Below are 14,607 nucleotides of genomic sequence, written 5' to 3'. Positions count from 1 at the left end.
AACCTCAGGCTACTAGCTAGCTCAGGGGTCGGCAACCTTTCAGCAGTGCTGTGCCGAGTCTTCTTTTATTCACTCTTAATTTAAGGTTTCCTGTGCCAGTCATACATTTTAACATTTTTAGAAGTTCTCTTTCTATAAGTCTATAATATAGAACTAAACTATTGTTGTGTGTAAAGTAAATAAGGTTTTTAAAATATTTAAGAAGCTTCATTTAAAATTAAATTAAAATGCAGAGCCCCACGGACCAGTGGCCAGGACCCGGGCAGAGTGAATGCCACTGAAAATCAGCTCGCATGCCACCTTTGGCACGCATGCCATAGGTTGCTTACCCCTGAGCTAGCTAGCGCTGATGACAGCTTTCACCAGGCACTTCTCTCAACAAGCACTTTGCAACAGTGCTGTGAGACGGACTATTGCTGTACATTTTTAAGCGTGTGCAGTGCCTAGATGCTATAGTTACTGGCAAAACTCTACAGAAATTAGATAGTTTTATCCACACATGCATTAAACAGAACAAATGAAAAACAGAATGTGCAGAGTTAATCTACTGTTAATGTCTATTTCCCTATAAAAATCAGCTGTGCAAAATGTTCTTAATTAAACCTAAACAAACAAACAATACAAAACATGAAACCACAAAAGTTTCAAACAAGAAAATCAGAGCTGGTTCAGCCAAAAACTTACTGCAGTTTTAAAGGTTGCTATCAAATTTTCACATAAAATTATTAATCATTATTAGTTTGTTTGTTTGCAGGAGCATCTACAATGTGGCTAGTCTCTTTCAGCACAGCAAAGAAGGGATAGTCCCTGCCCCAAAGAGTTCACAATCTAAGACAGACAGAGATTAGGGAAGGGGAGTAACAAGTTTCAGTATGGAAAGCATTGCAGAAGTGGGCATTCAGAGGGGCCTTAAAAGTGGTAGTGTAGGGCCTTTACGAGGACTTCAGGGAAGTTGAACCATGCAGAGAGAACTGCATGGAAAAAAGCATGGAGGCAATGAATTAAGAATGTGTGCAAAAATGAATTCCATGGAAATGCTCTCAACTCCAAACATAGAATCTCAAGTCTTTTGCACCCTCCGCCCACCCCCACCCAATATCCTAGAATAGTACAGAAGATGATAAATTAGCATGGGGTCTGTTTCATGAGGTGGTACTACTTACCAAATTACATCTAACAAGCACCGGCCATCTTCATCATCCATGTCAACTGAGAAGAGGGGTGAGAGACTGCATTAAAATTAGAAAAATACAGCTGTGCTATGCAGCACAAACTGTACTTATTAACTGCTGCCTTCCCATCCCCACCCCACAAAAAACAACCCCCCACCCGCCCCTTAAACCCCAACACAACATTCTGAAATTCAAAAGGTCTTTCTTCCACATACAGACCCAATAATATACACCTCATTTTATCCTGCTATGGCAGATGAGTAATCATTGCTTAGTCCTGGTCTACACTAGGGCGGGGAAAATCGATCTAAGATACGCAACTTCAGCTACAAGAACAGTGTAGCTGAAGTTGACGTATCTTAGATCGACTTACCTCCCGTCCTCACGGTCCGGATCGATGGCCGTGGCTCCCCCGTCGACTCCGCTTCTGCCTCTTGCCCTGGTGGAGTTCCGGAGTCGACGGCAGAGCATTTGAGTATTGATTTATTGCATCTAGATGAGACACGATAAATCGATAGCTACCAGCCAATCTGTCGGGTAGTGTGAACATACCCTTAGGTGCTCAAAGCTCTTTGGGCTTCAGCACCTTAGAGCATAAATACACGTGTTAACACATTCCATTCTTATTATTTATGTTGCTGTGTAATTTGGTGCTGGTTAAAAGAGCCAGACTGCTAGTCCCTGAAGTTTGAAGTCCCTATTTCTCCAAAAAGCGACAGTGACAAGTCAAATTGCAGGCCCACATGCTGCCCTCATCAACATACCCCAAGCCTCTAACATACTTATGGGGAATGTGTGTATCAGCCTCCAATCAATCTTTAGCTTCCCCACTGAGACTAGGGAGGAGCAAACAGCTAGTGCTAATTTATGGTTGCAGGTTTTTTTATGTGAATACTTGTCCACTGGATACTGAAGAGCCATCAATAACTTTCAGTCACTACTGATATAGGCTGGATTTGAAAAGGTGACCTACAAGTGAAAGGCTCCAGCTCCATTTCCAGTCCATCTAGCATGCCTTTACTTATTCTCTCTCTCTCTCTCTCTCTCTCTCTCTCACACACACACACACACACACGCTTACTTAAAATTAACGCTTATGAAAATCAGTCCTTTGTTATTGGCTGGCAGCATGAATGCAAATGTTCGTTTGCTAATTTATCCCCCACAGTAACAACCCCATACCTCATCTGGGCCTCTTCAGAACAGATAGAGCCAAATAAATCCAACTGATTCACTATTAAGAAAAACCCATGATAAGACGTTAACCAAATTAGAACTCAACTCTTCAGACTGAATATACAGGCCCATCTTGCTGACATTTGCTACAGAAGTAACTAGAATTACTTCGCTGTGTTTAAGAGATTAGTTCTGTACCACAGGGATAAAACACCCTTCCCCCTGGTTTTTGCACCCCATGTTCTGGTCATTTGTTTTGTATATTAAATCACAAGTCTCTTTTGTCTCAGACCTGACTGGGTTGAGGGTGCAGGGAGAAAAATCATCCCAGCTGACATTGCAGTCATGGTTTGATCATCTGCAAGTTCTCAAAAGGGATTCACGTGACTTACAACCAATATGTGCTATCACGTTTTAACTAGCTCTAGACACCAGGGGGCAACCTCTCAAAAAACACTAGGTGCAAGATGCAGCTGGACATTCCCAGGGTCGGTGAAAGGGGGAAGAAGAGAGGCAGGTGCACAGGATGGGGTGTGCACAGCTCTCCATACAGAAACAAATGAGCTGTCTTGTATTAAAGGGGCTTAAAGCTGGTTTGTCAGCTGCAGCTAGACAACTGCTAGAAAACCATTAACTCTCCAGTGGTGACACTCAGCTACAATACAGTACACAACACTGAAGACTATATTATTGACCCCTTCAGATGTACATGCCACTTCTATTAATGTTAATGAATAGTCCTCAGCACACATTAGTTCCATATAAAATCACATTGCCAGAAGTCAGTTTCCTGCTGTGAAAACACTTTAATTCGAGGGTTTGCCTTTTAAAAAAAAAAACATGAAGGGCATTAAATAAAGTCTACATTGTGGCTCCCTCGGCAATAAGATGCCATATAAGAGAAAACCGCAGTAAGGACCGTCTATGCCACAGCCATTGAAGGCAAAGACTGAATCACTGGTGACTGATACTCTTGGTGATCAGTCTTCATTGGGGTGGAGGATCCCAGGATTTGTGCTTGGGAAGTACCAGAGGCACTGATACCACCACATCCTGACCCAGTGCCAATGGAGCCCTAGACTTGGGGGCTCTCTTATCATGCCTCTAACTTAGGACGTATTAAGTTATCTTGGGCTGAGCTACTGCTCGATTTAGGCAGGGCTGGATCCAACTTTTTTAAAGTGGATTTGAAGTAAGATTTAGCCTTATGCTTATGAGAATGCTCCCTGCTCTCCCAATAAGACCCTGCTGAGACATCTGGGGGAGGTAGATTCCGGGAGGGGGAGGGGCGGGGGGAGAGAATCCCCGGCCTGGATATGAGTCAACAGTGTGCCCTTGTTGCCAAGAAGGCTAATGGTATTTTGGGCTGTATAAGTAGGAACATTGCCAGCAGATCGAGGGACATGATCATGAATCTTGATGACTCCCATTAACCAGGACAACTGTCTGCAGATGGGTGTGTTTTACCTCTAAGTCTTCCTGTATACATGTGTGCTGGCAAATAGGCAATGAAGTCTTTCAGTGACATGTGATCATGTCACCTGAACTGGAATTCACCTTTAACCTGGTGTCTTTCCATTGAGAAAGAGGGGGTGGGAACCCAGAGAGGGACAAAGGATTCCCGCCTTATGCAAAAGATATATAAAGGGGTGGAAGAGAACAAAGAGGAGGGAGAAGCCATCATGAAGAATCCCCTAGCTACCACCTGAGCTGTAACAAGAGCTGTACCAGGGGAAAGAATTGTGCCCAGGCCTGGAAGGTGTCCAGTCTGAGGAAAAAAAACTTACTGAAGCATCTCTAAGGGTGAGATTATCTATATTCAGTTTGATTAGACATAGATTTGCGCATTTTATTTTATTTTGCTTGGTGACTGACTTTGTTCTGTCTGTTACTACTTAGAACCACTTAAATCCCACTTTCTGTATTTAATAAAATTACTTTTTACTTAATTAACTCAGAGTATGTATTAATACCTGGGAGAGCAAACAAATAAAATAAAAGCTTTATACAGGGTAAAACGAATTTATTTGGGCTTAGACCCCATTGGGAGTTGGGCATCTGGATGTTAAAGACAAGCACACTTTTGTTAGCTGCTTTCAGGTAAACCTGCAGTTTTGGGGCAAGTAATTCAGACCCTGGTTCTTTGTTGGAGCAGACAGGAGTGTCTGGCTCAGCAAGACAGGGTGCTGGAGTCCTGAGATGGCAGGGAAAACAGGAGCAGAGGTAGTCTTGGCACATCAGTTGGCAGCTCCCGGGGGGTTTCTGTGATCCAGCCCGTCACAGTATGGAAAAAGAAATTGCAAAGTTGCAGTTCTCCAGAATGTATAGATTAACACCGCTGCCTTCTCAAACACAGAACATGCAAAGGCATTTTCTCCTGCTCATTTCAAGACACCGTTCAAAATTGCCTTTGATTTAAAAAACATTTTGTTTGTCTGGAGCAAATTATCAGACAAACCATGCTTCTCTCAACGCTTGTCCAACCAACTAGCACTGGACTCCTCTGTTTCTTCACCAAATCTCTGCCATTCTGGGAGCAAGAGCCTTCTCCTTCTTGGCAACCTTCCTATAGCTCTTTACCTATTAAATTCACTGTCTCATTTAAAATTTCACCAGAAAGCATAACTCTTTACTGCTGTTACATCAGTTTCCTCTTCCACCTCCTCCCCCCCATGCCATTATTTAATTCTAATTGTATTTTTAGTTCTCTAAAGCATTTTGATGATCCTGCTTGTGGGAAAGACAGTATACAAACCAAAATTGTATTGTGTTATACTGCAAGATGTCTGCAAAACACTGACTGATTTGGTGTACAAATAAAACCATCATGATTATACCTTATACCAGGAGGGATGGAAAGAAGGAGGGGAGAGAGAGGAGAATCTTTAAAAAATGTATATAACCACAACCACAGATTATTATCCAATTAAAAAGTCTAACAATTTAATTCTGCTCTGTCATTCTAGTGCAAAGCAGTTTTATGAGCATTTAAGGGTTTTATGAATGAAAATATTGTTTCATTTCTTACCCTTGCACCCGTAAATAATCTTAAGTATACCAAAAAAGGATTTCACTAAAGCTTTGTCTGTTTTAAATGTAAATTCACTGGAAAACACAGGCTTAAGTAAAACAGCCACTGCTTTCCACTAAGAATATGTTCATAATTTGGGGGAATCAGAGACACCATAATTACCACTAAGATTGGGTAGATTAAACCTACAATATGAGCTAACTGACCTTTAACCCCTTTTCTGACTATATGCCTATATGTGAGCTGGAAGGTGCGATTCCCAGTTTGCACCAATGTAACCGTGCTAGCCTGAGCAAAGCTAGTACAGGTACATCCACGTGAACTGGGAAACATACCTCCCAACTCAAGTGTAGATGGCCCAGGCCCTTCCCCTCTGCAAGGGGATGCTAAAGGTGTGGGAGAATAAAGAGATCAGGTGACCTCCTGGCCCAGGAAAGGAACTCAGCAGAGAAGGAGGGACTGGAGCGGGTTTCAGTTTGGAACTGGCTGGGGACAGAAAGTGAGTGCAGATGGGGTTGTCTGGCTCTCTGAGCCCCAAATTGAACCTGACTGAGGGGTCCCATTCTCTGAACCTACAAGCTCTGTTTTAGACCGTGTTCCTGTCATCTAATAAACCTCTGTTTTACTGGCTGGCTAAGAGTCATGTCTGATTGCGAAGTAGGGGGGCAGGATCCTCTGGCTTCCCCAGGATCCCACCTGGGCAGACTCGCTGGGGAAGCGCACGGAGGGGCATATGCTGAATATGCCAAGGTCAGACCCAGGGAGGTGAAGCCGTGTAAGCTTCTTGCCCTGCAGACAGTCTGTTCCAAGGGATAGGAGGCTCCCCAAAGTCCTGACTGGCTTTGTGAGGAGCAGTTCCAGAGCATCACCCGGGGACTCGGTGACAGCAGGAGAAGTTGGAGTGAAAAAGAGATGATTGAGGGAACAAAACACTCTTATTCAAGCTTAACCACTGGAATGAATAGCCAAAGAGATACAGGAAAATAAAGGCAAAGTGGTTTTGTTTTGGCGTAAGTGCTTCTTCCCCACACTCACCCCTATAAGTTATTTGTGGTACTAGTTAAAGTTTGAGCAGATGTTATCAGGGAACTATCCACAGTGTGCAGCAGCAGTCAAAAAGCAAACAAACAAAGGAACCACTAGGAAAGGGATAGATAATAGGGTAGTAAATATCATAATACCACTATATAAATCCATGGTACGTCCACACCTTGAATGCTGCATGCAGCTCTGGTCACCCCATCTCAAAAAAGATTTATTAGAAATGGAAAAAGGTATAGAAAAGGGCAAAAAACCATAAGGGTATGGAACAGCTTCCATATGAGAAGCCATTAAAAAGACTGGGATTGTTCAGCTTGGAAAAGAGATGACTAAGGGGATATATGATAGAGGTCTATAAAATCATGACTGGTGTGGAGAAAAAGTGTTATTTTCCCCTTCACATAACACAAGAACCAGGGGTCACTCAATGAAATGAACAGGCAGCAGGTTTAATACAAAGAGGAGGAAGTATTTCTTCACCCAATGCAGTCAGTCTGTGGAATTCATTGCCTGGGGATGTTGTGAAGGCCAAAACTATAACAGGATTCAAAAAAGAATTAGATAAGTTCATGGACGATAGGTCCATCAACGGCTATTAGCCAAGATGGTCAGGGATGCAATCCAATGCTCTGGGTGTCCCTAAGCCTCTACTGCCAGATGCTGGGACTGGATGACAGGAGATGGATAACTCGATAACTGCCCTATTCTGTTCACTCTCTTTGAAGCATCTGGCATTGGCCACTGTCTGAAGATAGGATATTGGGTTAGCTGGACCATTGGTCTTACCCTGTATGGCCTTTCTTATGTTCATGCATAGTACTTTACAGATTAACATGAGGACCCCAACCCACAATGAGAATCTCAGAAGCACTCTCTTGTGCTTGCATGGAACCCCATGAAAGTCAACGGGGCTCTGCAAGTATGGATGCATGCACAATTTTCGTTGCTGTATTGGGGCCTACCCATCAGCTTGGAGGAGAGTTTACAACCTCAGTTAAAGGTGATTTGCAGAGGAATTAAAAACAAAAAAAAAACAAACAAAAAACCAACTTTGTTTGCTTCTTGATAATGCAGAAAGAAAGCTTGACAAGTTTTGTTTCATGGTTTGCATTTTACATGAAAAATCTAGGTCCTGGTACGATCTACAGTGACTAGAGATTTAATGAAATTATGACACCCAAAGAGGTTAAGAGAATGTAAAAGCTGAGCAGCTGAGAAGGGAAACTATGCTATTTAAACCACTTTGTTTATTTTTGTTAACATGTATTTACTTCATTGACTGATTCAATATTTTTGAGAAATAAAGAGACAGACTGTCAACAACGCCTTAAGTTAAAGCGACTGAGCTCACAAACGTCCCCAAGACGCCCTCTATTCTCAGGAAATCCTCCTACAAAAACACTAGAAAACTAGACTTTACATTTCTGATATTTCTAAGGTCAAAAACACAGAGAAACAAAAATCAAACTTAAAAAGAAAAAAGTCCTTTTAGGTCTCCGTAAGGATAAAAGCAATACATGTAGGTGAACTCCTCCAAGTGGAGTTAAGGGACTAGAGGATGAATGTGACAACAGCAAGACTGTGTGCTAGTTTAGGCAATACATGGAGCTTTAGAGCGTAAACATAACTGATTACAGAGACTGTCTTATTTATAATTGAGTAGAGATTTCTGTAGGACATTTACAGATCTTGTCTCTACAACATTTCAAAGGTCCTAGGGGCATTTATCTTTCTGAATGCAGAGAGGAGCAGCATTATAACTTTTATTAGCTTTGCATTGTTGTTGCTAATGGCCATCACATTGCTAAGAATCGTAGATTATAAGGCCAGAAGATACCATTAGGATCTGTACTCCCTACCTCACTTCATGATGCAGTCTGCAGGTTTTACGCAATGATTCTTCCATCTAGCCAATCAACTTGTTGAAGCACACCATCACTTCTAAGAAAGACATTCAATCTTGATATAAAGACTTTGAATGATGGAGAATTTACTACAACCCTTGGTAATTTGGGATGTTAAGGGGAACACTATGGATAGAAAAATATTCCCACCCTCTTTTGTTGACACACTTGAATTTGTGATGGGCATATACCAAAAAGGTTTGGCATTTCCTGGCCATAAATGTCACCTTGTAATGCTAAAAATAAAAAGTAGAGCTGCAGAGGGAAGGGGTAAACTAATAGGAAATGCAAGAGAATTTGGTCTTTATATTGCATGTTGCTCTCAGTTCAATTTCTAGGACTGTAGAACAATTCCCATGAAATATGAAAGTACTAAGCATAATATTAACAGCATTTTTAAATTATTTTTTAAGATTCATACACAAAGATATTCCCTACATAAAACGAAGACTTGGTTGAAGGAGACAATCAACAAAGACAATCAACGAAGATTCAGATTCACAGGGACCAAGAGTCAGCAATACAAACTAACCTTCCTCTTAATTTCTAAGGTAACGAACTGCATGTCTGAAGAGTTAAATAAAACAATAGGATCCAATACAAAAAACTGTGCTCCTTTTTCCCCACAGCTAACAAGGACAATCATTTAGCTAAACAGGAAAAGTGGCCAACAAACTGTACAGTACCCACAAGTACTACCTTCTTAATTTAAAAATTGACTATTTATAGCACACTGGTGGGGAGATCCATAAAGCATATGGAAGCGCTGATAAGCACCTAGACATTCTAAGGTTTATCCAAAGCCTCTTGGTTTTACAGCTCTTGTGGAAACTGGCTTTTCAGTGATTTCCAATAATTCATGCTTATTTTCGGGCTGGAAATGCTGAAAGAACTGCTCCTCTCACGGTATTCTGAAACTCTTGCTATTTGTCTGAACCTAGAAGCGCAGGGACATCATGAAAATCAAACAAAATGGGGGGGGGGGCAGCATAAAAATTATCCAAACTTTTTGTCCTGCATCAAAGAAGGTTCAGTTCAAGTTTGCAGTGAAATGTAAAAAGGGTTGACTTACTTGTTCTTACAGCCTTATTTACAGACTCTTGCTGTAATTTATTCAACATGCTTATTTTAAACCCTATCCCACAGATCTTTACAGTAGCCAGTAAAAGGAAAATGTGTCCTTGCTTACCTGAAAATTTCCTTTCTTCAAGTAATAAGGTCCACAGATCTGTTACAATGGGTACTTCAACCTCCTTGCAGATTGGGGACAAAACCAGACCTGTCAGCCCCTAGCAGCAGGCAAATGCCCCACATCCAGATGAGATAGCTTTCACAGCCAAGATAATTCAAATCTACTTTCTTACATTACAGATTGTGTTAAATACACTTGAGGAAAAAAAGTGTAATAATTTCCTCTACTCCAGAGCATGGTAATTTTCATCTAATGACAACAAATCCAAATCCTTGAATGTCCATTTCCATCTCTATTATGAGTTATCGTTTGTCTCTGGTGTGGATCAGGTCTGTGGGACTTCTTACTCAAAGAAAGGAAATTTTAAAGTATGCACAGATAAACTGTCCTAATCTTCTTCATACTAAGGACCATAGATCCATTACAATGGGATTTTCATAGCAATGTGCCTTCAGGGGGGGAAGCAGGATCATCCTTTAAAAGTGGACATCCAAAATGTGCGTGAGAGAGAGAGAGAGAGAGAGAGAGAATGTGTGTGTGTGTGTGTCTGTGCGTGTGTATTATATATATATATAAAATCTCCTCCAACATATCCTGGGCACTGAGGTGTGGAGAAGACTTCTCCCAAAAGAAAGGAAATGGCACTGGCTAAGATAGGATGACTAATATGCAGAACTCGGTGAAAGTATGTGCTGATGGTCATATGACCATCTAGGAGATTTCAAAACAGGAGACATGTCTAGTCTGACCTAAGACTTTCCATGCTCTTAAGGACTTGACTTACACGCTTAACCAAAGGAAGAATATTTCTTGACATTTACCTAGGGAATTAATTCTATGACCATTACGAGGCCCACCTGTCTGAATTAAAAGTACAATGAGAGAAAGCCGCCAATGGAAAGCCTGCTCTAATGGATAGAAAGTATAATGACATCTCCTGAAAAGGTTCATTCCAGGCAAGGCTGTAAGGAGCAGAATGAGTTTCCAAGGTCATGCTCTATGACTTTGCAGAGTTGGAATAAGATTGATGACCTAAGGAAGTAGTTAATGTTGGGATTTGAACAAACTTATTTTTCTTGAATATGCTGAGAACATTATGCTATAGATACTATCTTTTTGCTAGGCCACTCATTCATCCACAATAAAACCTTCCAGGAGAAACTCAAAGCTATGTTTCATGGGTATAACATGGTAATTAAACTGTGAACTTTGCACCAGCCAGTAGAGTAGATTCTGTCTGTTGACTTCTCTTTTGGAGTCCATGATAGCAATAATCACTTCATCCACGCATTTATTTTCCAATCTGTCTGGTCCCAGACGGAGGATTGGTTTTGAAATTCCAAACCTCCTTTGAGAGACAGTGACATCTAAAGACCCAGTGCTAGGTTCAACAGACCCAAGAGCCACAGCCCTTTCAGCCAGAAAGGCATACATGGTATCACTGCTGCTCTCTCATTTCTATCTTTTGTATTATCTTGGGGAGCACTGGAAAAGGTGGGAAGACACATAGTGGAGGCTTTGCCCAGCTTTGCAAGAGGTCATTCACCCCCTTATCCTGACACTCATACAGGCTGTAGGGCACTTAATTTATTGTTTCCAGATGCAAAGAATTCGATCACCAGCTCACTAAATTGACTTATGATGAGCAACATACTTCTGGGTGTCAGAGCCACTCTGCTAATCCAACCTCTGCCAGGTAAGCCTTGGAGTTCTTCTTGCTGTGGGCAATGTACACAGACAGGAAATTTTGCTCCATCCAGGACAGATGAATTTCTCTCTCGGGTAGAACTGATTGTGTTCTTCCCAGTTATTATGAAAACTATCAGACATGTTGACTATTGCCCCCAAGAAGTCATCTGGTCTGTTATCGATGGAGGACAGTGTTCTCAGAGATTAATAAACCACTGTGTTCCAACTGGTGGGAAGAGGGCTCTCTCTTTCTGGTTCCCATTCCCTGAACTGAATCAGAAGGATCCCTTCAAAATACCCGATTCTCTGCATTCACTAGTTGTGGGAGTGTAGAATATATAACTGGAGCTAGTTTTCTGCCCATGACTAAAATAAAGAGATGAGGAGGAGATACTCAGAATTAGTGGCAAGGTTTCATATGACCTCTGGACCACTGAAGCTCTCCACAAAACATAAGAATTGTCTGAGGATGGTGAAACGGGATTGTTTTGAAGACAATTCCTAAAGGAGGCTCTCTTTGGATGTTACTGACAAGGCCTTGCTCTGCTTATTCCCAGTTCTCAGAGATTAGAACTAGGATGGAGTGCAGGCTGTCATGCTCCAGTCAAAGTATATAGTGGATTATTTCATTTGTGTCACAGCCTTTCTATGGGCTGCTGAGACTGGGAATGGGACAAAGCCTTTCCTGAAATTCTTGCACTGCTTTGGAAAACGTCCAGTGACCTTAACTGATGAAAGCACTTTTGCTCCCAAATTGAAAGAGCCTGGCACCAATCAGGGGTCAACCACAGACAGAGCTCGTTGGGAGACCTTTAGAGAGCCCTGAGGCACTGGAGGACAGCTAATGACCCTGCGTCTGTTCCAGCTACCACTTGCACAGAGGCATGTTCTCATGTTGCGATTCAGACTCCTTCAACTTGCCATATGACCTGTGTTCCTTCCTATCGTTCCTGGCAGGAGTCAGGATTGTAAATCAACTTTTCTTACCACTCTGAACAGCCTCAGCTTTTCATAAAGTTTCCCATTGTATTGCCAAGACAGCCATGGGATAAATGGATCCGAATCCCTCTCTCTCTCTTTCCTTCCAGGGAGAAACCCTGAGACCATCTGATTTTTAGGATGAGAAGAACCATACTTGCAATATTGTCCACCTACATTAGCACTCCTTGTGAAAGCATGCAGGGGCATCCAGGGTTTCAGATGATAGTTCATATTTGTTTGTTTATTTGTTTTGGTCTGATGCCCCTGGAGACATTTTATATCCAAAAGAGTGTGCTGAGATTCTCTGCCTGGGCTTGGCTACCTGTGAAGGGCTTGTACAGTGAACAGGCCACTCTTACAGGTAAAATCTCCGCTAGTTAGAAACACTGAGTTCTTGACCACTAGGAAAAATAGCCACATTAATTTTCTGTAGTGATACCGGGTTACATTTTGATGGGTACACACTGAGAAACCTTATATAACAGGGGCCAAAGTGGGAAACTGGGGCACAAGGAAATAAATGGCATGCCAAGAAGTCCTTTACTGCCTTCCAGTTCTTTCACCTCTGGACTACTGTCCCTCTTTTCACTCCACAGCCATCTGCTGAAGGAGGAGGCAAAGGTGAGGAATGGCGACCTGCAACAGAAACTGGGAGCAAAAATGACAGCCTAACAATTAGGGCTTGGCGACCCACAGCAGCAGCTGTGGACTATAATACAATACTTTCCCCATCTTTTAGGTGCGGCAGGAAAGCACTATCACACCTGCCCAGGAAGAATGAGGAGAGACATATAGCTATAGAGTGTCTGGAGCAGCTGCAGACCTTCTAAGTGATGATCATAATGGTCCCTTCTGACCTTAAAGTCTAAGTATAGTTTCACAATATTCAGTATACTTTTGCGTGAGAGAGTCAACCCTGTGTGTCTTGGTTTCTTTTTGTTTGTTTTAAAACATACTTTACTATTTAATTATCTAAGGCTATATCTACATTACAGACTATGTCAACATAACTTATATCACTTAGTGGTGTGAATAAACCACCCCCTTGAGCAACATAAGTTACACCGACATAAGCGCTCCCGTGCACAGCACTATATCGGTGGGAAAGCTTTCCCTGCTGACATAACTTCTACTGTTCAAGGAAGTGGTTTTATTATGCCAGTGGGAGCATCTTCACCAGATGTGCTGCATCGGTACAGCTGCGCCACTGCAGCGCTGTATGTGTAGACATGACCTAACTCTTATGAGCTGCTAGTTTTCCTTCAGTAAGGACAACAAATCCCCTAGGAGGTGGTATTGGGGGGCAGGAAGGGAAATGTAATTATAGAGGAATGAGCCCATATCTAAGGCCCGGTCTTTCCAGCATTAACCTGCCACGCTGTACTCTGTGTATGTGAGGAGAAACAATGTTCATTTTATTATTCATTTATTTCCCCTTGAGATTTTGTCTCCATCATCCTGCTTCAGAGAAGTGAGTAAAATTGTGCTCAAAAATAAGTGAAAATATTTCAAGTGACTAGCAATATCCTTGTCCTCTTTGAGGCTGTGCTCACTCATCTCTACTCCCCTCCATGGGCCCCTTCTGGGTCTTCCAGCAAGGTGTCAGACTAGGGCTCTGTCATAACTGTCCTACTCAGATCTGAACCTTAGAGTTCAGAACATGAGAAGCTAGCATGAAACCTCCAAACTTAATTACCAGCTTGGATCTGATATCGCTGCAACCAGCCAGAATTCCAGTGTCTGGCTCACTCTGATCTCCCCAAAACCTTCCCTGGGGGACCCCAAGACTCAGATGCCCTGAGTCTCACCACCAAGGGAAATAACCCACTTCCCTTCCCCCTCTTCCCCTCCAGGTGTTCCCTCCCTGGGCTCCTGGAGAGATATACAGATTCAAGCTCCGTGAATCTAAACAAAGGGATTCCACCCTCTTTACCTCCTCCCGGATTTCCCCGCCCTGGGTACTCTAGGAGATTCCCTGCTTCAAGTCCTTGAAACACAAGTACCGAGAGTTCAAATCTCTCTCCCCCCCTCTCCCAGAGGGTATGCAAAGTCAGGCTTAGTAAATCTAACACAAAGAGATTTTCCCTCTCCCTTCGTTTTTTAGCCTTAACCAGTGAAAAACACTTAAACAGGTCTTAAAAAGAAAGCTTTATATAAAAAGAAAGAAAAAGACATAAAATGGTCTCTGTATCAAGGTGACAATATACAGGGTCAATTGCTTAAGAGAAAAAATGAATAAAGAGCCTTATCCAAAAAGAATACAATTTAACACATTCCAGCAACTACACACATGTAGATACAAAAAAACAATATAAACCTATTGTCTTACTATCCTTGTACTTACAACTTGGAAGCAGAAGATTAGAAAGCCTGGAGATAGAAAGATCACTCTCAGAGCCGAGAGGGTCACCGAACCAAGAC

The 14,607-nt window shown here is 42.1% G+C and overlaps 1 protein-coding gene across 1 annotated transcript in view; it reads right to left on the bottom strand.

Annotated features, from left to right (window-relative positions):
* The window catches only part of BICRA (BRD4 interacting chromatin remodeling complex associated protein), a 122,430-nt gene that overhangs the window by 33,867 nt on the left and 73,956 nt on the right, over window positions 1–14,607 (bottom strand). Inside the window, exon 3 of the mRNA XM_050928705.1 lies at window positions 1,164–1,209. Within this exon, the coding sequence (XP_050784662.1) occupies window positions 1,164–1,204 (41 nt within the window). The 5' untranslated portion in view covers window positions 1,205–1,209. The remainder of the gene's footprint in view (window positions 1–1,163; window positions 1,210–14,607) is intronic.

Source organism: Gopherus flavomarginatus, chromosome 18 (assembly GCF_025201925.1).
Source record: "Gopherus flavomarginatus isolate rGopFla2 chromosome 18, rGopFla2.mat.asm, whole genome shotgun sequence".
NCBI lineage: Eukaryota > Metazoa > Chordata > Testudines > Testudinidae > Gopherus > Gopherus flavomarginatus.
Note: the sequence above shows the minus strand (reverse complement) of the source record. Positions and strands in the feature narration are given on the sequence as shown.